This window comes from Taeniopygia guttata, chromosome 2 (assembly GCF_048771995.1).
Source record: "Taeniopygia guttata chromosome 2, bTaeGut7.mat, whole genome shotgun sequence".
NCBI classification, from domain to species: domain Eukaryota; kingdom Metazoa; phylum Chordata; class Aves; order Passeriformes; family Estrildidae; genus Taeniopygia; species Taeniopygia guttata.
The window spans coordinates 60,243,319-60,267,361 of NC_133026.1; the positions used below are offsets into that span (position 1 = coordinate 60,243,319).

The 24,043-nt window shown below is 34.7% G+C and overlaps 1 protein-coding gene across 4 annotated transcripts in view; it reads left to right on the forward strand.

The window, feature by feature from the left end:
* Positions 1 to 24,043, forward strand: part of RELCH (RAB11 binding and LisH domain, coiled-coil and HEAT repeat containing) — a 71,641-nt gene that overhangs the window by 18,174 nt on the left and 29,424 nt on the right. For 2 of the 4 annotated variants that reach the window (XM_030265399.4, XM_030265395.4), the window contains exons 3-11: positions 4,136 to 4,207; positions 4,317 to 4,372; positions 4,485 to 4,598; positions 6,563 to 6,766; positions 6,856 to 6,947; positions 7,932 to 8,240; positions 12,571 to 12,646; positions 13,034 to 13,129; positions 21,770 to 21,882. In XM_030265399.4, coding sequence (XP_030121259.4) covers positions 4,136 to 4,207; positions 4,317 to 4,372; positions 4,485 to 4,598; positions 6,563 to 6,766; positions 6,856 to 6,947; positions 7,932 to 8,240; positions 12,571 to 12,646; positions 13,034 to 13,129; positions 21,770 to 21,882 — 1,132 coding nt within the window. Of the gene's footprint in view, positions 1 to 4,135; positions 4,208 to 4,316; positions 4,373 to 4,484; positions 4,599 to 6,562; positions 6,767 to 6,855; positions 6,948 to 7,931; positions 8,241 to 12,570; positions 12,647 to 13,033; positions 13,130 to 19,145; positions 19,258 to 21,769; positions 21,883 to 24,043 lie in introns of those variants that run through there. The other 2 variants (XM_030265397.4, XM_072924076.1) reach the window with 2 other exon arrangements.

The following is a 24,043-nucleotide window of genomic DNA, read 5'->3' on the forward strand; positions in this document are numbered from 1 at the left end:
TTATCTTCTGACAAAACATTAATAACAAAATATTGATTACTTCAGTAAGAAATTAATTTAGCATAAAATTAAGTATTAAGTTTAAGTAAATAGTAAAATTGATCAATATTTTTGATAATTTCTATTTAGTGATTGACTGCTGTCATATGTAATTGATGAGGGAATTGTATGTCAGGATATTTACAGTTGTGCATTCCTTTAGAGATGTTTTTCAAAGAGTTCTTAAAAAGTAACCTAAGAACTTGAATGAAGTAAGACTGAATATTATTTCTGGGTATCTTTAAAGACTGGAAGTTTTAAAAATTATTTTGTTTCTAGTTAAAATTCTGGTTCAGTCATAATTGCTTAAAATATTTTGCCTCAATCATGCTTAAAGCTATCTTCCCAAGTAATTTCAAAAGCTGATAAGTATTTCTTTTGCACATTAAAAAATTATGTCAACAGAGATTTCAAGAATTTTGATAATCCAGTTCCTTCTTTAAACAATCTCTGGATTACAATTTCTGCTTTCAAAGTTGTTTTTAGTGCAAATGCACTTTGAAACCTAACTGGAAGTCCATTTTGCTTATTTCTTCTAAAATTCTTTCTTTTCTGTTAAGAGCTTTGATGCTTAGGAGATTAAAATTGTAAGTTGTTGTGAAATCTTGGGGCCATGATCTGATAGTCATGTTTTTCTTCTGGTAGTTCTGAAGATGAGGTTTGAATTATTTCTCGTTGTAAATGCCTTTCTTATGCTCCTATCTTTGTTTTTTACTGTTTGGACAGAACACATGATTTCCATATCAGTTCCCTGTCATATCAAATGAAAGATAGGACATAAATGCACATCAGTCACTAAATGAAACTGGTAAACTGGTTCTGAGTCAGAAGGACGTTAAAACAGAGGTTGTAACATAACCACTTTCCAAATACTTTTGTATCTTGGCTATGTTAGAAAGCCCCAAACCAAAAAATGCATGCATATATATCATCATCCAAAGCCACCATATTCCATTTGCCCCTTATGAGTAGTGGTAGACTTAACTGCCTTTTTTTTTGTTGTTGTTTTTTTTTTTTTTGGGGGGGGGGGTTGGGGGGTGTTTTTGTTTTGTTCTTTTTTTTTGTTGTTTGGTTTTTTGTTTTTTTTGTTTGGTTTGGTTTTTTGGGGTTTTGTTTGGTTTGGTTTTGGTTTTTTGTTTGTTTGTTTGGGTTTTGGTTTGTTTGTTTGTTTGGATAGTTTTCTCCCCTAAGGCAAACTGAATTGTTCAGAAATTTAGTAGGAATTGTAGGAAGATTACCCAAACTTGTAGGAAGATTACCCAACCTCAAGGCTCTAAATTTCTATTCTTTGCTTTCCTGGTGCAGAGGAATATCTGATTCTTTCCTTTCTTAGGCTGTCTGCAGCAAAACTTTTGTGCATTATTCTTAAGGAGTGTCAGCTCTTTCACCATTTGCTGGGAGTTGTTCATGTTGTCAGGCTAGTCAAGCATGAAGTTAAAGTTTGGCTTGGCTTTGTCAATGCTTCTGAAGGTGTAGCTTCAGCTTTGTAACAGGAGAGGGGGAGAGGCATCAGGTAATTTATATTAAAAGTCAATAGTTCATAATGGTTACAAATAAAGGGGTTAAAAGGTTTCCTTTTTATGGAAGAAAATGCTATAGAATCAACAAATGGGGATTATTAGTGTTGATTTCATTGGTGGACATGTTGAATTAAAAATCATTACATGTTTTGGCAGATCATCACATGTCAGTATAACTTAAAGAGCTTTTAATCACAGTTTAACATTTGACTGAAGTTAATTTTATAGCTATTTACGTGTATAACTGTATAAACACCTATAAACTTCTTCAAATAAAAGCTACATTTGTGACTGACTTGAAAGCATCAAGGTTTGTATGATGGCAATTATCATGGTACCATTAGTAAGATTAGATGAGGTACAACTATAACAATGCTGTGTTGTGGTGGGATTATGTGGCTGTTTTGACATGCTACCAATGACAGCTTCTCGAATATACTATGTCTAGAATCTTCTATGTAACAGAATCATGCAGCAGAGTAATCGACTTTTAAGGTTGAATGGGTAAAGTCCTAATGGCTTCTAAGAATTGTCAGCATCGTCACAGTTCACTAAAAATCAGTTCTTGCCGTCTGACATGGGTTTTTCTGACATGAGATTTTTGGTTTTCTTCGCCTTCAGACATGTCTTACTCCTACTTTCCTTAATTAGATTCCTGAGTTTTTATAGTTTTCATTGGTTTTCTAACTTTTTTTATTATTTAAATCATTCTAGTGCAGGGCACTCCTGATCTGCAACTGTTCTGGTCTTTGCAAATATTTTTCAAGAGTAAAATGTTAACACATAGTCATTTCCATAAGAAAAATTACCTAATTTGTGTTCTTTAAAATTTTCAAAAAATAACAAATTAGCATCTTACAACTGTTCAAATGCAAGGAAGTGCTAAAATTAGGTACTTACTTTATGATGAGAATGTTTTCTAACTTTGTTGCACAGAAGTATTTGCAGATCAGCATTGCTGAATACTAGAGAGATTTTACATATTTTATTCATTGTATCCTCAGTTGCGCTTTTGTATTGCTGCAGTAAAATTCTGTGCATCAAACAAGTTACTTTCATGTAGCAAATGTGGTGTACTGTAGTAACTCCTTCAGTTTTTATGCAGAACTGCAAACTGAGTGAATCTTTTTTCCATGAGTGCTAATTACCAAGAGTCTTAGTTAGAGATGCTCAAAAGAGGAACTGGTTTTATTTGCAGCCTTCAGTAACGTTTTTTTACCAGCAAAGGACAATGCAGTGTTTCTGCTGTGCGTTTTGTTCTGTGTAAATATTTCAAAATGCCATGTTAAATTGTTTCCAGGCAGTGATTAAAGATCTCATGGAAACTTTCTTGTTAAAAGTCACTACATTTTTCCTTTTGGTTGGGAATAAAGTAGATAATAAACTATTCTAAATAGGTCATCTAACACTTCAATGTGGTAGGTGTTCTGTGCTCATCTCTCCTAGCTAAGAATCCTGTGTTCTGGTAACTATATTTCAGTGTGATTAGATTAATCTGAGAATTAGTGAAATGCATGTATTTATCTGGTAATCTCTTATATAGGTTTCCTTAGATGTTCTACCTGTAAATGGCTATTAAAAGAACATTTACTATATGTTTTGCAAAGGTCCATGGGGTTAAAATTTGAAGCCACCATATACATATGACCTCAGCATCAAAACACATGAGATCCCAGTGCACACAAATCACCACTGGCCCTTTTTGGAGGAAACATTGGAACATGAGAAACAAATGAGAGTGACTAGGGGAGTGGAAAGGTGAATTAAGAGAGAGTGGAGAACTAGAATTAAGTATTTTTGAATGTAAAGCTGACTCTTGGTCTTTGAAAATCATTGTAAAGTTTCAAGAGTAATGCTGCAAAGACTTTTTTCCTTTCAAGTTTTTTTTTTTTTTTTTAAGTACTGCAGAAGAGCTGCATTTTTTGGGTGTTTTTGGTCTTATGCATCTCTCTTCATTTGAATTCAGTGAACTGAATTCAAAATCCTAATCAACTGTAGGGCATTCCTAAAACTTCACTATTTTTAAATAGAAATTTAAAATTACTTTTTTTTCTAGTAAGATAAAGTACATTTCAAGATCTCACATTTAAATTACTAAAATTTTGGTGTATGATTTTATTTTCCAAACAAAGTCTGGTGTCAATGGGACTGTACATTCACTTCATGGTTTAAGCTTTGCTACATGGAGACAGCTTCCTCTGCCTGCTACAACATACTTGTTTCATTTAGATCTGTGTTCTTATTGCCCACATACTCCTCTTGCCCCGCAAAAACCAAAACATTTGACAGCATCAGCTCCCAAATATTTTCCCAAAACCTTACAGCAAGTCCTTGTCAGACAGCTTGAAATTTTGACTTAGCTAACCTAGGCCAATGAAACTATGGAAAATGTTCACCAGTTTGCTTTCAAACCAACTCTGCTGCATGTGTTCATAAGTTCCATAAAGATTGCATGCTTTACGTTTAATACAAACGGTATCTTTTTTTTCACACCCATCCTTGCTTTTTATATTTTATTTTTGTTTCCCTTGCCTTGGTTGGATGCCTGTGTGTGTTTAATCCAAATCCCTGTCCAGTCCTGGAGTTTGAACTACGGAAAGCCAAGGAGACCATACAGGCCCTTCGAGCCAACCTGACTCAGGCTGCAGGTGGTGTACATAAACCTTTTCTTTAGTCTCTACTTTAAACAATGTAGAAGTAGCTGAGCTCATCCTCTGTGAGAGAGTAAAATTTAGTTACTTCTTTTTTCCTCCCCAGAAAATGAAGTTCCTTTGCAGGAACGAAAAAATTATAAATCAAGTCCTGAAATTCAGGTAGGTGGCTGGTGATAAATGAACTTTGCATGGATTTTAGTATCAATATGCTTCCATAGCTTAAAGGGAGATAAACCAAAGATCTAGTGCTTTTTTATTTTTTTTTCCCCAGGAGCCAATCAGACCTCTTGAGAAAAGAGCTCTAAACTTCCTAGTTAATGAATTTTTATTGAAGAATAGTTACAAGCTTACATCAATAACATTTTCAGATGAAAATCATGATCAGGTAAAGTTTCCTTGTGGGTTTGTTTGGGGTTTTTTGCATGCCTGCTTTCCATATTCTGATCATGTAATAAACTCAAATGAACTTAAGTGATTTTTCCTGTACATGCAGTTTGCTTCATGTATATGAATACTCTAAAAGTTAAATACGCTAGTTAGCATTTTCATATATAAACCATGGTTTGAAAACACAGCAGTTTGAGCAGTTTCCCAAAATTTGTAGGAAGGAGACAGAGTGCTTGCATTCTTTAAAGGAAGCAAAACGAGTAGTGAAATATTGTGAGTTAGATATTTCCTTGTATTCTGGTGTGACTCACATTCAGTTGAACTCAAGGATCTGGATCTCAAATTTAATTTTTTCCTTATATCCTACTCAGTCAACTTGTGCAGGATATACAATTTACTCATTGGTTGTTTTTTGGAAATGCGGATGTGAGAGTACTTAATCACCTATGGCATTTCAATAAGCTCTTGGTAATAAGGTGCTACCCTGGCTCTTTCCCAACTTGGCTGTGCTTTGATGCATTTTTCTTAAGATGATCAGTTTTATGTATCTCTTTGGCTTACATTTGATGGGAAGAATATCTTGAGAAGAATGTTTGGAAGGTTCTAATTACATTGTGACTGTTTCTGGGTAGACAAAACACCCAGTAACATCAACACCCAATATGTATTTATCACAAAACAGAAGTATTACCAGAAGAATTAAATATAGAATTTAATCCAGTTTTATCTGTAACTGGTCCTCCTATACTTTTCCTATATTTCATATCCTAATCTGTAAAGCAAACATGTTGTTAAATAGAATTTCTGAATCATTCACCTCCACTGAATATTTGTGCTTAACATCCAAATACTGGTGAGAATACAGCCCCCTAAAGAGAAAAGATGAGTAGTTTATCCTATTTGTGTTCTCAAATGAGAATGTTTTGTGTTGTGAGACAATTAGCATAAAATAGCTACATTCTTAATTCTAAAAGGTAAATATAAACATACTGCTATTAATGTGTAGTCGGCACATTTTTTTCTACGTTATTCACATAAATCTTTGAGGAAAATAATCTTTCTCCAAATAAATGTATGTGACCAGACTATGGAAAAAATATAGTGAAGACTGGGAACAATATGAAAAAAAGTTTAAACCAATACTGAAAGTTAATGTCATTAAAGACTCCATCACAACTCCTGTGCAAATGTGCACAGACTTATTTGTATATACAGCCATGGAATATTCTTGTATTAAGAGGATTAAAAGATGTAAATGAGAAAAGGAAGAACACAGAGTGACGGTTTGAGACAGGAGGCCCTTGTATTGTTTGCACCTTGCTGTCAGTCTTCTACCGAGCTGTTTAAGCTTTATTAGACATCAGGAGGAAATTCTTCATGGAGTTAAACGTTGGAATGGACTTCCCAGAGAGGTGGTGGAGTCACTGTCCTTGGAGGTGTTCAAGAAATGACTGGATGTTGCACTTAGTGCTCTTGTTTACATGGTGTTGATCAGTCAAAGGTTGGACTTGATCTCAAAGGTCTTGTCCAACCTAAATGATTCTGTGATACTGTGCCTGTCTTCCATAGGGAAATTACACCTGCACTTGTGAGTGAAATGGGAACAAAACCAGTCTTTCTGCCTTGTATCAACTGCATTGGCTTCTGCTACAATTTGAGGAATATTATTTCTGATTCTAAAAAGTGTTCATGTCTTAGCAAAAAAAACATCAGCCTATGTGGTTGGAAAGGTAGTCTCTCTAGTATGTTACCTAGAGCTGCCTTTGTGGTGAAACTGCTTTGGTTCACAAAGTAGATCCTTCCTCTACTATTGTTTCTTGCTGAGTTAAGCTTCTATCTGATTTACTACAATGCAGTCTTGATGTGATTATTTTGCTATTGCATCACCTGTGGTAAAATGAGGAAGAGAAAAGAAAATAAAAGGAAGTATATTGTATGCTTTAGTTTTTTATTCTTTTGAAGGATTTTGAACTTTGGGATGATGTAGGATTGAACATTCCAAAGCCTCCTGACCTGTTACAACTCTACCGTGACTTTGGAAACCATCATGTTGCTGCAAGAGATGTGGTGGACGCATCAGTTGGTGTAGAAGATGATGAGTTGGAGGCTGATACTCCTATACTTGGGACCGTCCCTGTGTTTGAAACAGCACCACAGTCAATAGAAGTAAGACTGTACAGAAGAAATGTTACAGCTCTCTGATGTACTGCTTAACTTTATTGTACTAAACTCTTCTGTTTCTGTCTTGTGTTTAGCAATGTTTAATAGTGCAAAAATTAGAAGATCAAATTAGTGTATTAAACAGTGAGAAATGGTCATTGATGGAACAAATCCAAAGACTTGAAAGGTAGGTTCTTATCAACCTACTTGACTCTTGATAAATGTTGGATAACTTTTCAGTGTTTTTCTAACACATATGTGGAACCATAACTTGGATGTAGGAAATAACTGGGAATTCTTCAGGGCAGGGCAGTCTTTCCTTTTCAATACATAGTATTTGATTTAGGAAAAGGAAGATACTTCAAACTGACTATTTCCCTATATTACCTGTACAATTTAATTTTGTAACCAGTTTTGTTCTTTCAATATAACTTTTTATTTCTTTGAAAACAATCGCTCTGATCTGTTTTACATAGGTTTTGTCTTCAGTTAGCTTTATGTCGCTCCTTAGCACATAAAGCTTGCAAACACTGTCAGAAAGATGCATGTTTTAACATCTGATGTCAATGTAGTTTTTCTTTCTGAAGCACAAGACTAGTAAGCATGATACCTTTAATAACAGCCAAAAAAAAAAAGTACTTAAAAGGTTTGTCAAAACATGTCATTCTGTAAGTCATAAGATATCATTCCTCTTAAGAGGTGTACTAATGCAGTGTGTGGGAAAGTGCATAAATTTTAAGTGGCTTTGTTGACTTGTATAGTTACCATTTCAAAGCCAGATAGGATAATACATATTGATTCACCACTCTAGTATTTTATGTTTTGCATCCTAGATAGTGTTCTATCTTGTGACAGTTTGTGTCTCAGTGCTTATATTTCAACCAGAAGGAGATAAAGCTTTTGTTACTCACTTGTTTCATTGATTCACTCACTCGTAGTGCAACATTTTTCCTGCTACTAATTATTTACTAAAGTGCTCAATGAAACTAGTGCTTGTTTGAACAGTTTGTGTCATGAAAGTTATTTCTGTTATAGGAGTTCTTAAACATACATGAATTGAAGAGTATGTTGAGCTCTTCAGTATGTTATCTTTATTTCTGTGCTGCAGTGGTGTGATTTGAACAGCATTTGCATGAAGGCTACAAAAATATTTCATATTTTGCTTTTTCAGTGAAATAGATGTACTCAAGAATGAAAACTTTTCTGTGTCAACTGTTTATGGTGTAGCTCCCCATCCTTCTTTAAAACAAGTGCCTCTCACAGTCTCAGAGGACAATGGACGGTACTTGGATATCAAGAGCTCTGAGAATGACAGTAAACATGGCAACATTGAGGAAACAAGCCTTGCTTTATCAGCTGAAGTGGATTCAAGGACTTATAAAGATGATATGCTAAATTCTGTGCCCTCGAAAGAGACAGAGAAACTGTCCTCATGTGCTCCATCATCTAAAGCTGCAGTCCACTTTGATAAACCTAATAGGTTAGTGATAAGTTGGAAACTGCATGATATTATTAAAAATTCTTGTAATGTGAGTAGATATTTTTCTAACAGTGAAATTCTGCCAAGTGAATAGATCGTTTGTGTTTTGAAAGAAAATACAAGACTTAACATACCTCTAGGGTACAGTGCTGATATTTTTATATTGTTCCTAATCTCTTTAGGAAGGAGTACATGTGACAAACCTACAGTTTTAGTGTCAAGTTTCAGAAATTCTTTTCACTTCCTACTTGTTTCTAAACCCAGCCCTGTTTGTTCCAAAAAAAAAAAAAAAAAGTTAAAATCAGAATAGTGAATGGGAAGATAAGGGAGTTCTGTTCTCTTTTAAGTTTTAATTTAGTAATTCTCTTCTGCTTGAAGAGTTGTTGGGAAAAATTTTTGCTTTTTCTGTGTAGGTGTGTATAACTTTCCTAGAGAGCAGTACTATTTTTCATTTACTTATTTTGTAGTTATCAGAAAGGTATCTAATGGCATACTGCTTTTTTGAGTTTTGATTTTGGGGCAAGCCTTCACTAGGTAGCTATGATTCTTTTAACTAAATTAGGGTATTCGTGTTATGTTACTACTTGGAGACTGAGTTTGTGCTTGTAAGTGTTCTTGAGAAAGCCCTTTCAACCTGTACAAGTGTTTTTATAGTGAAAAGGAGAATTGATTTGTTCATTAAGTAGTAGATAAACCACTGTAGTCATCAGGAGTAACACGAACCACAAACATAATGAGGGTATGTACAACTTGTAATTGCTACCACTGTGGACAAAGATATGCAAGTAGCTCACCTTTTGATCTTACTGTTGCTGTTTGTAGGGAAGCAGGCAGCCATCCTGCTTTGTCTTTTGTCCCTTAGTGAGCCTTTGCTGGTGTTGATACTGTAATTCGTTTCTAGAATTATCTTTCCATCTGAAAATACCAGGTAGAAATCTGTGTGACATTCTGTGCAGATGGAAAAATAAATGCAAGTTTGTAGTGGGGGGAGAAGAGGAACACCCAAAAAAAAAGGAGTTGCTAACCCTGCCTAGTAGTAACTTTTTCTTGCAAACACTAACAATCCTGCTTTTTCTGTATTTTCTGTACTTCTTGCACTAACTTCTAGGGTCAGGGCTACTTTTTCAGTGATATCTCAACTTTTAGAATTGGACAGGAGGAAAGATTTCTGAATATAATACTCTGGAGTCTCATAACAAATTTCTTCTCTCTTAGTTGACTATATTGGTGTTTAACAGGAAAGTAGAACAGCTTAGATTTTTCTGGAAAATGGTCAGTGGTTTGGTTTAAGCTTTCCAGATTTTTTTATTTTTAAGTTTTTTTCATATCCTAGCTAAAAGTCTAGACTATGTAAACTTCAAGCTGTTGTGCATTGATTGCTATGTACTTGTCTGCCTACTTTCATTTGGCTTGTTGCAAGTTTCTTCTTGCTCAGATTAATGGTGAGTGCTGGGTGGCATTAAGTGCATAAATATTAGATTGATAGGATTAAATCACTGAGGAAGGAATGAACTGTGTATTTCCAGTAGAATTTATGAAAATAGAGACTAGAAGAACATAATTTGTTTTGCTGCTCACAGTTGTTTTAACTATAACTGCACAGAGATTTATTTGAAAAGCAGTTCTTTGAATGAAGCCGTGAATCCCCATTGAGTTAAATTCACAAGACCTCTCAAATACAGTTCACTGCAGAGATAAATAATGCACATGTAATATGTAGCTATTTTTGTACTCCACTTTGGGCTTAATATGTCAGCAAAGGGTCAAAGGAACGCATATTTGATACAGTGTTTTATAGGCCAGTATCTAGTACTAAATTTTCTTCCTGGATTATGCCCTGGGTTTGTAATAATGCAGTAATTTTTTTCACTAAAAAAATCGATTATTTGTTAAATGTTTTGGGATCTGCAGGAGAGGCAGCACAGTGGAAATGTTGGATATTTATTGATTTCAAGCCAAGTTTATTTATAGAAGACAATTACTATCATTTATTCAGAATGTACTAAGAAGGGTTAAAAACTAAGACTATCGTAAAAGGCAAGATCATTATTACTGTATCTATAGAGTGTTTTCTTGGCATAAATCTTGCCCAGATGGGAAGAGAGAAGAGGAAGTGAGCCTGCTTTGTGTGACTGCACTTAGAGCAGCTGTGCGTGCATGCTGGCAAATGAGGACATAGCCATCATTGGAAAAATGCCTCAGTTAACAGATGGCAGTGCAAAGCACTAGCAGTGGTTTAAACACACTACAGCACATGTGTTTATTCAACTAATTTGAGGTGTGTGGTAATTTACACCAAATACAAGGTGTTTTCTGTATATAGCAGTCTCGGCTTTTTGAATGAATTGACTCTAATGTCCCAGAGTTATAGGGAATAGAATAGTAGTGCTTGGGCTCTTTATCCACTGTACTTTCTTATACTCGGGCGTCTTCAGTACTTACATCTGTTGGCCCTTGAACAGACTTGCCACTGACCTGTATGCAAGAGGCCTTGGTCTTTCATTGGTTTTGTCCAGCATAGCCATCAAGGATTTTGTTAGACTTCATTAAGCGAAAAGCTTTCTGGACTCCAAGTATAGCCAGCAATTGTAAGAGGTTCCAAACTTCCCAGAGCTTGCTGTTATTTAACTCACAGGGAAATTTAGTGACATATTGTCATACTTACTTTTCATTCTCTGCAACGTGGGAATGAAACTTTGCCCTTATGTAGGATTTTAATTACGATTCCAAGTGGGAAATGATCTGATTTTCTTAGAATGAATGCCAGATTGAAGGACAGTCTGGGCAAAGGGCTGGGCAAAGGGCTGGCCAAGACCTTGCCTCTGTGTTAATGTTAAGCTGCTGATTTGCAATGCTTGCTTATATGCTCCCAGTGTAAAAAAACTCTACACTCTTGAGTAGAGCCTGTAAATCTGTCACTCAAGAATATTTTACAGCATAAGGACTAACATATTGTGAAAGAGGTCTTTTACAACTAGCTACTGTTCAAGTAGTTTAGTAACTTTTTTTAAAGTGAACCTTGCACAAAACCAAGCTGAATAGAATTAAAACAAGCCCCCTTCATTAAAATTTAAAATGTACTTCAAAAATCCATACTTTCAAGAAAAAAAGTTATTTTAAGCAATAAATAAAAATTCCTATTTAACATAATTTTTAAATAGTGAAAAGAGGAAAACTGGTATATTTATGTCCTCTTGAATTAGTTTAAGTAATTGTAAGTAGGAGCTTTGATTCTTAATTGGCTTTTTCAGTTAGAAAAGGGTAAATGATGGTGTATTTACTGTAAGAAGTATTATGTTTCAGTCTTTTATGTAAAATGTATGTCTATGCACATAACCATTTGTGTGCTGGATTTTGTGCACTCGTGTGTATTTTTGAGGGTTCAAAGGTGTTACTGATTTCCACATAAAAAATAGGAGTTGCCTCCTCTCAGTGTCATTAGAGGACTCAAACAGCAGATGATGGAAATAGGTGAGATGCTTTCTGTGCATGTTTTGGAAGACAAATGTTGTCTGTCTTCTTTGAACATAGTGGATGAAGCAGTGTTAGATTAGCATCTAAGTACAAGGCCTCAGATAAGGCAGAGGAAGTTGTCATTATTGGGAAGAATAGGGTGCTGCTGCTTGCCTGTTTAATGTAGTGGTCAGTAATTGTTTTCTGAGAACATTTCTGCCAAATTACCCTCTTCAGACATGGCTGCTTTGAAGCTTTTATCAGAGTTTGATATGGATGCTTAAGGCTTTTAGTAGCTCAGCTGCATTGGCTGGTGCTGGATGTGGCCATGAGGCAGTGCTTGTGCAGATGCAGCCAATACAAGGGCTTAGACAGCAGTTTAAGATTGTATTCAAACACTGCCAGAACCTCAAAATCAAAGTTAGATCCCGAAGTGGCAGTTGAGCAAACTGTATTTAACCCTGAAGCTCATAACTTGACTGACTACTCAAATGCTTTTATGCAATTTGCAGAATCAGAGCATTAAGCAAAAATACTGTTTCACGTGATTTCTGTGCCCACCCTGCCCTGTTTGCATAATTGTATGCTTCCTCTTGTATTGCCTAAGCTTCCTTTTCTTCAAGCTTTAGTCCTATTTTTGTCTGTGCAGCAGTTTGAAAGATGTTATGTTTTTTGCAACTAAAACTAACTTCTTAATTAGGACACTCATGGTTTTTTCTTGCTACAAACTATACACCCTGAAAGTCAAAGATAATCACTTAAACATACTTTCTGGGTGTCATTTTACCTAGTTGATTAAACCAGAGTGAAAGGACTCACTTTATCACCTTTCTGATTTATACTGTCTTCCCCCTCTCCCTTTTTGATGATATTTCAGGAAATTGTCACCAGCTTTCCATCAAGCACTTCTGTCTTTCTGTCGGATGTCAGCAGACAGCCGTTTGGGATCAGAGGTATATTTCCAGTTGACATAAACTAAAAGATCTTCATTTTGCATGGCAGCAATAGTTAAACAAGCAATAATTGCTTTGAAACAAGACATGGAAAGATGAATCTATGTGCATGAAAGTTAAGAAATAAAGACATGTTCTCAGATTTTATGGTAAATATGAAACCTAGTGATAGAGGTGTAATTACTGGGAACTTTTGAGTTTCTCCAAGTGGTTTCATGCTTTTGAAATTACTGACACATCAAAAACTTACAGCTTGATATATGGGAATAAATTAAATACTTTCCTGGTAAGTTATCAGCCTGCTGCAATTTTTATTATTAGTTTCAAATGGTATTTTTCTGTTCCTATGCTTCTTAAAAAAAGCAAACAAGCAACTTGGTTTTCTAGGTCTCTCGGATTGCAGACAGTGAGAAAAGTGTCATGTTAATGTTGGGACGCTGCCTGCCTCATATTGTTCCTAATGTGCTGCTTGCAAAGCGAGAGGTGAGGAACCCGGAAATTTTACGTTTTATTTTTGTCACGATATGTTGTTGTTCATTTTGAAAATGTTGTGTCTAACTTCATGAAAGTCTATTACTTGCAATCATGTTCTTACTTTTGTGCATGCATCTCTGCTCCTAGAAAATGGTTTTACACCTCTGTCAGGTGAGTTCAGTAAACCTGCATGGTATGCTAATATTCCTTCCTCTGCTTAAGGCACCCATTAGCATTCAGCAAGACTGTTACTGTAGGTCCATCTGTTTGTGGTAGCACTAATGTTTTTGTTAGGGAAGACTTTATCAATGTGCATTGTAAAAACAGGGGCTGTAAGTTCAAACATAGTTTGGTTTATTTCATTCATCAGTTTAAATAAGAAATAATATTCAGGTTCTTTTGCAGCACAACATCCTTCAACAAAAATAATTTTCAAAAAACAAATTATTTTAATGTCTTTTCTTGGAAGCTCCGTGTATCAGCCAAGCAAAGGTTCATCAAAAATACCCCTTCATAAAGAAATGAGCAATTTTGCTTATATGTTTTCCTTAACTTTAAAATGAGAATGACAAAAAATTCTGAACATATAATGCGTATTTCGAATGTAACTGAACGTGATGGTTTGTGTAATAATTCATGCTATATAGCATACAAAAGGAAGGAAAAAAAAGTGACTGGTTTTGTTTTGCTTTGTGTAAATATTTCACATTACCAAATATGTAAAAAAAAACCAAAAACTGAAGCAGTATCAAACAAAAATTCAGTCTCTTTGTAGTTGACACTGAAATAAAGGGTTTAAAGTAGCATATCTTGTTGAGCAAGTTTTAGTCCTTGTTGACGGGACCTACAGTATGGTAGACTTAGTAATGTGTTTTGCAAAAATTCATTTTAAGGCTTTGAAAATTCCTCAAGAAATTTGTACTGATCCTGTAATCTAAAATTTTTTATCATACAAGTGATTATTAGCCACTGACATAGTGAACTTGAGATTTGAGAACTTGAAAATTCATGACAGGCTTTATTTTTGAGGGGGTGGAGGTGCTAACTGGGTGCTCTGGAAATGCTTCTGTCTTTCACAATAATTTGTGAATGTTCCTGGATCAGTGCTTAATTTCTGATTTCTTATTTATTCCTTTCCTTCCTTCTGCTTGGCAGGATGTGGTATTTTGGCTCCTTTTCACAGCTTTTAGCATAATCTGTTTAATGTATTGATTAGTCTGTTTCCTGCTTGGTTCCTTCCTAGGTTATTTTACAATGGGAATTACATTTGATTACATGTATTTTTTCCTTAAATTATTTGCTTCAGTTTAATTTAAAAAGCTGCGAATCACAATTGAGTAATTGGATTACATGGGATGCTTAATGTTGCAGTAATTGAAGTTTGTTTTAAAAATGCCTTCTTTTAGTTCCCTGACACCTTCTGCTATAACTATTTTAATGTCCTTTCTGATGTAGTCATGGAACTTGAAGAAAAAGTTGGGTAGAACATCTGTCAGTATTTATCCTAATCAAATTATGGAAGGCTAATCTAAGAACTAGGCTGGCTTCAACAAGGTATAACTTTGAGTCTTGTCTGTAAAAACATTATTATGATCTTTTGCACAGAAAAGTGGTGTAAAAATATACCTAAAGATCACTAATTTGAGAAAGACGTGTAACAAGTTCAGATCACAATGCAAAGTACTCGCCAGTCTGTTCTGAAACAAAAAGAATAGTAGTATTTAAGATCTTACACTATCAGTGTAATAGGATGAGAGTTAAACATAATTTTTTGATGACTCCCTGAAATGTCTTTGTTCTTTAAACATCCGTCATGTTGAAATTGCTTGCAAAATCTTAAGCTTAAAATTACATGCTATGCATCTTCATTTCGGAGAAGCTGAGTTTGCAGACATTAACAATCTCTCAGTAGCTGTTGTCCTTTAGCAGAGATTCAGAAAGCATTTTTCCTATGCTTTTAGGCATCTTAAGGTCAGTAGCAGCCTGCCTGATACAGTATTAAGTGTTCCAGCAAATATTATAGTTGACATTTCTGAAATTATTTATTTTTGTATACTGGTGCAGCTTTAATTGTTCTTCAGGGTCTGTAGTTTAGGTTCCAATGGAAGGTATCAAAGAAGGAAAGACGCAGTATTGAGTAGGGTGGCTGAGGCGATAATTTTAATTGTTTCTAAAAAAAGCACTTCAACTGTGTAAAATGAATAATGCATCATACAGAAAAATTGCCTCAAAGCAATTCATAATCATCAAAATTCATGTAACAACATAAATTTAATTTTGTTTTCATTTCAAGCATCTAGGTTATCTTAACTCCCTGAAAAAATGTACATCAATGTTTAGATTTGTATATTAATGCAGTCACAAGTAAAGGAGATATTGCAATCCAAGTAACAGTTAAGTGGAATGACCAGTAACAAATTGCTAAAAACCAATACCTAAAAAAATAGCCCATTGTTTGGGATGCAGTCTGTGATAATACTTCTTGAAAATTAACAGTTTGGGTTCATAAAAACTGATCTACATTGGAATCTGCTTTTTCAATTGTCATTTTACCACTTAAAATATATTACCAATCCAAAAATCGCAAAAGTAAAATCAGCCACCTTCTATTTGTTAACAGATGTACCATAGAAAAAATCCTTTGGCTAAAATGTAATTAGAGAGAAGCCGTCTTTTAATTTTTTTGTAATAGCTAATCAGTGCAATACTCATTTTTCACACTTGCTAAAATGTAAAAGTCAATGTTTTTTTGTCAGGAAACAAGAGTAACTCTGCAGTATATAATCCTTTAATGGAGTTTGGCCCAGAGTAAACTTTTTGCTTAATATCTTAATGTTCTTAATCAGCAGTTGTATTTAATTATTTACATGTTTCATCTTGTCCAATATTCCAGTGTTAGTCTTTAGCTTCTTTTGTGTTATGCAAACTCAGCAAAATCTTGATAGTAGTAGTCTACTGAATATGCACGACTAAATAGTTATACTGAGAAACTGTTATTTTATAGATAGTTCAACATGTTAAGAATAGAGTTTTGGTTTTATTTGTTTGTAAAGTTGAAGCAAAGGTAATTTTAAATCTTCAGGCTCTGAATTGATGCCGTTCTCCACTCCACTAGATCTCCACTGTAGATTGAAAGTAATCACATTAATGTGTGGTAACTGCACATAAATATCACCAAGGCATTTTAATTCTCTGGCATGTCTCTTAAAACACAGTAGAGTTCAATATCTTACTATAAATTTTCATCTCAGTCTTATGCTTTAAAAGCCATAAAATATTGGCTTTGCTAAAGAAATGCAAATGAAGACTGTGTCAGATTTTGGCAGTATACTTAACTGTTTGCTTCCAGGGGTTGTATCTAGCAGATTTCATTGTGGTTGGATATGCATAAAAGTACATAAACCTGAGTTGCTTGGCATGAAAATTGGCAGTTGTCAATATCTTCTAGATGACCACTTTAATTTCACATTATACGGTAGAATAAAGAAATCTAAATGAACAATTACAATACTTTGTTGCTCTGTAAAACTTAGATTGCAGTAGACTTCTATAGATTATGTTTTTAAAAAACAGGGGTAGTGTTGATCACAGCCTGTTTGCTGGTCCTTTTCTGGTACACATGCAGTGTTGGTTTTGGCTTGCAGGGCTGTTTTGTTCAGGGGATGAGGATGCACATGAGACGTAACCATTTTTAAGTCCTTTAGTTCCCTTCTCCTCAGTAGGAGGGCCTAATGCAGTTTCCTTAGAGTAAAATACCTCAGTGTCATAGAGTATCCTTTTCATCTCTAGTCTGAAAACCAATGTCTTTCAACACTTTGTGAAGCTTAGATAGTTCATGGATGTAAGGAGCTGAATTTGATATTTATTAATTGAATTACCAGCTTTTTTTGTATCACACACTATTTTTGTCTGTGTTTTCAAATAAACAGTAGATACAGATAAGGAAGTACAAAGTTTTTTTACACCCACACCCTACTGTTGATTCTTATGCAAAAGCATCCCTTTGGGATCTCTGAGAGGCTTGCTTTGGATCCTGGAATAATAGTCTCACACTATGAGAGGTAATTAGAGCTGTGATTTTAATATTGGTAAGATTAGTAGCACAAAGGTTTGAGTCATGTATTTAATTTAATCCTATGATTAATTTTTTTTCATTTTAAAACTAAAATATTCAATTTGTAACTCTAAATACATTCTTGCCCAAAATAGTCTCTATCAGTGGTTTGTTGGTACCTGTAGCTATTTCAGTTGCAGACAATAAGATTATTTCATTTTATTTACTTGTTGCCAGAGGCTAAGTTACTGAATAATTTTAACACAGTATTGGTTCACAGTATAAGCATTGACTATTAAAGAAGATTAAAAATCACACATTAACAAAATTGATCATGTCATCCTGGTTGCTATATTGTTGCCTGCAATATTAATGCATCAATATTTGGAGTAACAAAATATATTATTATTTGAACCTATTGAAGTAAACAGTCTTGACCCTTAACACTAGTTAAATGTATTCTTTGAGATAATTATTTTGCTTATGAACATTCCAACAAGAAGACAGTAATTAGTGAGAGCAATAAGATGTAGAAGACTTGTTGAAATCTTTAGCAAAACATTTTTATTGTTAACAACACTGACAGAAAATTCCTTGCTACCTTCTGAGATTCTCACTATATGATGCACTTAGAAAAAACCAAAGTTCAATATTTGGTTGTAATACTTTAAATATGTAGGAGGAGCTGTAGACATATAGTTTAGATGGTACTAATTACTATTAAAGACCCATGTTCTTTTGACCATAATGAAGAGAGCTACTCCATGTGACAATGTAAATGTTGCCTTTATTAATGATTCAAATAGTGAATCCCTTTCAAAGATAATGGAACAAGTTGTTGAGTTAGGAGGAAGTTGTCCAGAGATACTATGATGAGAAAAACGTGAGTTTTTCTTTGGAGACACCTACATGGAGAGTTACAGAGAAGTAGAGCAGAGGGAAGCTGGGCCGTTTCAGTTCTGTGCATTGTGTTAGGTCACCCTCATAGCATTGTCCTTCAGTCACCTGTATGTAGCTTCTCTTACAGTAAAACCAAAATTACTTCTTTCTCTCCATTCTGCATCTGGGTAGCTCACAGATATAAACTGCCTCAGATATGAATTTGGCTTTTCAATAATAGAGGTGGGACCTATGGCGCATAATGTTTTATTGCATCAAGCTGCAAGTGCCGACAATGTTATGATGTCAGTCTGCTTGGAATCTAATGGGAAAACAGTATCAAAGCTCTGAAGTCACTCTTCTTGCTACGGTCATGAGTCGCTAGTTGCTGCTGTTGACTAACACCAACACTAACTTTCAAAACTCATGTTCTGAATTCAAAGGCAAAAGAGAAAAGAAGGACTTGGGGATGAACAGGATCTTTAGGAAGGATCCCAAATTAAATAAGAGGGAGAGTTGTTGGGTTTTTTTGAACCTTAAGTTCTTGCTTTATGACTGTTAGCACAAGTGGTATTCCTTCCCAAGGAATGCAGAGTGTTTCAAATAGCACTGGAAGTCCACACCTTGATCATTAATAATTATATAGAGTCTCCACAACCATGTGAACTTTTCTCTTCAATCTAAACCACCATATACTAGTCTTGCCGTGTTTTATTGGAAAATTGCTACTTCCTATAGCTTCTCTGCTGCCTTCAAGAATGAAAAATCTGAGATTTGTAAAACAAATCTACTTCAAAGGCATGACCCTTGGCAACGGGAAGAAATGAGCTCAAATGTACCTGTAGGTTGGTTTTTTTCCTTAATGCTCCTGAATGTCCTGAGAAGAATCTGCCCTTTACAAGTCTTTGGGAGACTTCACTTGACCTGTTTCATCCCTCTGTAGAGCAGTTTTGTTCTTCTTGTGCCACAGTCCCCTTTGCTTCCAATTTTACCTTCCTGTCCCTGAGGGCTTTAGGGAGCACAGAAAACACTGTTCAAGACTTCTCACTGTTTCTCCACTCCCATTAATAGAAGGAACTGTAGAAGCCCTGATGCAGCGATGCAGAGAACACTCTCTTCTCCCATAGTATGCATGAGAGAATGTGACCAATGGACAAGAAAATACAGCTAATTCCGTCAGCTATAATAACCAGCTTTCTGCAAGGTAAAGAACCAGCCTTGTATCTGCCCCATGTCAATGCTGTTAGGTTATTCATTAGCCTTTCAGACACAAGGCAGTAGTTTCTAGGTGAATATTCTCAGGTGTTTTCCTTTCACGCAGACTCAGCTGATAAAAGATAATGTTAACTTCCTTAAATTCCATAAGAAGCTTAAAATAAACCCACCTCATGGTATTGCTTTAAAATCTAGCAGTAGTTCTGAGTAAGCAGTTGAGATTTTTGAATAGGTACTCAAACATACTAAGGAAGTGAAATCATTGTGTTGGTTTCAACAGATGAAACAAAAATCCCATAAAGCTCCCATTTCATGGAGTTTATTCTTTGTAAAGGTTTTTATAGGGGTATTTAAGAATACTTGCAACAGCAGTTGTATAATGTGAATTTAGAGCAGATTTCAGAAAGTTAGACTTCACTAAAGTAACATGTATATTTAGCTTTAAGTTTTTAGACTTCACTAAAGTAACATGTATATTTAGCTTTAAGTTTTTAAGTGAGCTTTATTCTTTATGGTATGAATTTTGTTCTGTATCTACAAATTGCAATCAGATTTCCTATTTAAAATATTTTAGTTTAATGTGTAAGTAGTGGTATTTAGAGTGGTGTAGAGGTGGTATTATTTTAATAATATTCTTTCAAGTCTTTTTTTAATTAAAGCAGTGTTTGCAGGAGAGAAAATTCTATGCAGTCCAAAAAAATAAGTTAAATAAGTTAAAGCCTCTGACTTCTCATAACTTTAAATGGGCAAGAATCTTAAGTAACCAAAAATAATCAGATCTAACATGCAGATTCTAGAGGGAAAGAAGCTCTACGCTGAAGAAAGTCATTTAGTTCTTCATGCAGTTTAATTTGTAAAGTTTCTTTAATGCAGGTCTTCAGTTCATGTTATTTTGTGTTGTGCTACACTTATTTCAAAACAACCCCAGTTACTCTTAAAAAAAAAAAAAGGAAATGTTCAAAGTATTAAAATTTATTTTTCATTTCTCCTTTCCTTTGAGATTTTTTTTTAAATGACAGGTAGGATATTTCCATGTTGTCTCCTCTGTGATAAATTCCCTAATCTGTATCATAATTGAGTTAAATATTGCCAATATATATTCCAGAATCACAGAATGTTAAAATACAGTTTAGGCTGTGTCTCGGTCGTCTTTGGAGATGGAAAAGAGACATCAAGTAAAATTTTTGTAAAATTTAAAAAAAAAAAGCTTGTCAGGAGTTGACTAGCTTAGGCACTGCTCTAAAATTGAGTCTTGTTCTATGTTTAATATAAATAGAGCTACTGCTGTTTAGGAAAATACAGGTTGAGGACTGAGGATGTTTTGAGTGGTGTTTCCACTTGTCCACAAGAACATCATGATTAGGTCTCTTGGAATATCTGCAAGAATAAATTTGCACCTCCCTGCAAAGTCATTCTAAGCAACCACAGATTTTTCCAGGTTTTGTATTAATTTCTCCTACTAACATTAGATGCATTTCCCACTGTCACTTGCTTATTTGTCACAACTTAATAATTCACAAAGAGTCTTTCTTTGAAAATTACACCAAAGTACACAGCAGGTGTGCAAGGTAATCTCCAGATTACTTGCCCATGTTTTTTTCCAGACACTGAGGTTTTTCTTGTTCTTTTTTTCCTGACCTCCTAGTGTGATGTTTCTGTTCCTAAGATATTAAATCACTTAAAAACTATCTGGCTTCCAAATTCTGTTGGAGTAAAAGCTCACATCAACAAGGTCAAGGGAAGGGACTTCCAGACAATGTTTTAGAAACATTTGTTTCTTCTGGGAATGAATACCATGAGCTTTGTAGTCATATTTAGAAAGGAGGAGGCCTTCACTATGAAGATCCTTATATTTTGTGTATGTGTTTTACACAGTATTTTCTTTGTAATTTCTTCCTTTAATGCGTTTTTAATTGCTCCAAAAAGAAAATTCAGCTTCAGAGATCGCTTTTCTATGGGAAAAAAAATCATAGAACCTTTACAAAAATCAGATAATTGTCAGTCAACACAAAATCTGTCTGCAGTCACCTTTACCAGTGTGAGTTTCTCAATGTTTATTTTTTCAGACGTGCACAAAACTGTGTGGATGCTTAATTGGAAATTTTAATCTTTAACTCTGTGGCATTTTTTCATAGGAGCTTTATTCCATAGTTGTCTGTGGAGCTTCAGTTCAGTAGGTAGTGAAAACAATTGAAACCATGATTGTCCTCTAATTCTGGTTACAGGTGACCTGCATATGTTAATTGTAATCTTTGAAGAGCTTTTCATATTATGTGCTGATTCTTCCCTGATTTTTCCTAGCAGGAAAATAATTCTAACTTTTGTAGACCTTCACTTTCCTCAAGTCACTTAATAAGACACCAGGACTCCAAAGTATCTTTTGTAACTGTTGTGATGTTATGTGATGTTAGATTTTTCTTCTTAGTTTCTTTTGCAGTAAATGAATGTATGCCCAAAGCAATTTTACTTTGTTTGTTTTTCCCCTACTCACAACTTTTTAGGAATTGATTCCACTCATACTGTGTACAGCCTGCCTCCATCCTGAACCCAAAGAGAGAGATCAGCTTCTGCACATACTGTTCAATTTGATCAAACGACCAGACGATGAGCAAAGGTGTGTTTGCGCTTGTGTGATATGGGACAAGAGGAACTTTTTTCTCTGTGCAAGCAGCAGAACTAGTAAAAATTGTGTATTATTGAGTGGTATTAAACAAGTTGTGTTTTGCTTATATAGTGTTGACAAATTTATGCCAAGTTCAGGACTTTCCATTTCCGTAACCTATACTTCCTAGTTACTGAAATGTAAGAATGTGCTTGTAAGCTACAGTGTAATTTCAGTTCCTTTTTCTGTTTAAAGATGAATTTAAACTGTTTTGTTAAAATGATCTTTAAAATCATAATTCTTAGCACTGGTTGATGTAGAAATCAAAATAGCTTTTTTAGACCTGTCTTAGTGATCTACATGTGTTCAGATGACCACCACATTTCTTTGGGGAAAATAGTGCTCTTTCTACGTGTGGCTCATTACTATGGTAGCAATAAAAAATTCAGAGGAATGTAGCAGTGATCTGGGTCTAACAAGTGTTAAGGACTTTGTTTCATTTTGGTGAAGCTTCTGAAACAAATTACACCTTTTGTTCTATAAAATTAATTCTTTCTTAGTGCTCAGGAAATCTGACTTTGTACTGATCTTGATGAGACTATCCTTAAGGTTGAAAGACAGTACCCAAACTGGTATGTTTCCTTCTCTTAGCTGTGGAACGACTTTTCATGTTTGATCTGTGGCTCTTCCATTATTTTCATTAGAGGTGCTTTGGAAAACATCTGTATCTGTTGTTGCTCTAGGCTGTCTTCAGACAAAATAGGCTTTATGAAATAGGTGAAAAGCATTTCTTTTGGAGATTCTCCAAAACTGAAGTGTTCAGGCAGCTTTCTATACTGTTCATGGCTTTGGAGACAAAAAAAAAAAAAGCTCAAATAAACAAAAGCAACTTGTAGCATAGTGGCACAATGCAGATTGAAATTACAAAGAGATGCAGTCTTGGTTCTACTTCAGAGTCATTAGAAATCTGCTTCTGAAATGTTTTGAATGTCCCATGTGGCTTGAGAAGCTAAAGTAATTTGTTGCTGAAGGGGATGGAAATTGCATGTCACTTGGAGTCTCTTGTGATTAATTTGTTACAGGATTGGTGGCTTATCAAGTAGACTTTTCATATCCCCCTATAGGTACATTAGGTATGTCTTTTCCATCAGTTAAGAAAGAAGAAAAAGCTTTTTTTCCTTGAATTTGTTCAATTTTCATTGTGAATTACAGATTGATATATAAAAATAAATTGTTTCCGTGAGAAATCTGGGAAAAATAGTCTGCCATAAACTCTAGGATAAATCATGCATATGCATAATATACATTTGCACACATAGAAGTAATAGTTGCTTTTAAAGGTGCCATAACCTGATGGAAAACCAATTAAAATTTCATTAAATGAAAGATATTCTGAATAGTAATTAAATAGAACATACTTCTGCAGAAATAAAGGAGGGGGGTTATATTTATAGATTTGTATAGAAGTGTATTGTGCATGCTTTGTTTTTGTCTAAGTACATTTAAATAATACTTTAGCAGTCTTGAGCAATATGAAGTGAGCAAAGACATTCAGATTTAGTCACCGGAATGATGATGTAAATTATCACTTGTTACTTGTTTACCTTCTACTGTACTGTACAGGCCTACTACATTGTATCTTGATGTAGCAGCTGATTAGTTGACATTTTTAATTTACTAAATGCAAGAGACTGAAATGTGACATTGCATTTCTAAGAATGAACCCATTAAAATAATTATATTGTTTTACAATATCAAATATCTGAAGTATGTCAATAATTAAGCAGAAAGCCTGGATTATACCTCTTGTCCATGGGAGTTGCATTTTGGTGCTTGGCATATTTCTGTAGTCTTGTACACTAACATGATATTTACCAAGGCCACTTGTATCCTCATGGCTTTTCTCGTTAATGTCCAATTCAACTTTTAAACGTGCCTATCAAATTCTCTTCTGCAAAGGAAAAAAATGTGTTCACATAACCTCCTTTTTGTACAATTTTATTAGTTTTTGAGGCTAGGAGTCATGAAGAAGTGAGATTAATGTTTGACTCTAATAGGAAAAGATTAAAATGTTGCTTCAAACACCTCTTATTCAGATCCCTACACCTTTCCTTTTCCTGAAATTCTGACTGTTGTCATATGCTGTTAAAATGGCTGCAGTAGAATATTTAAA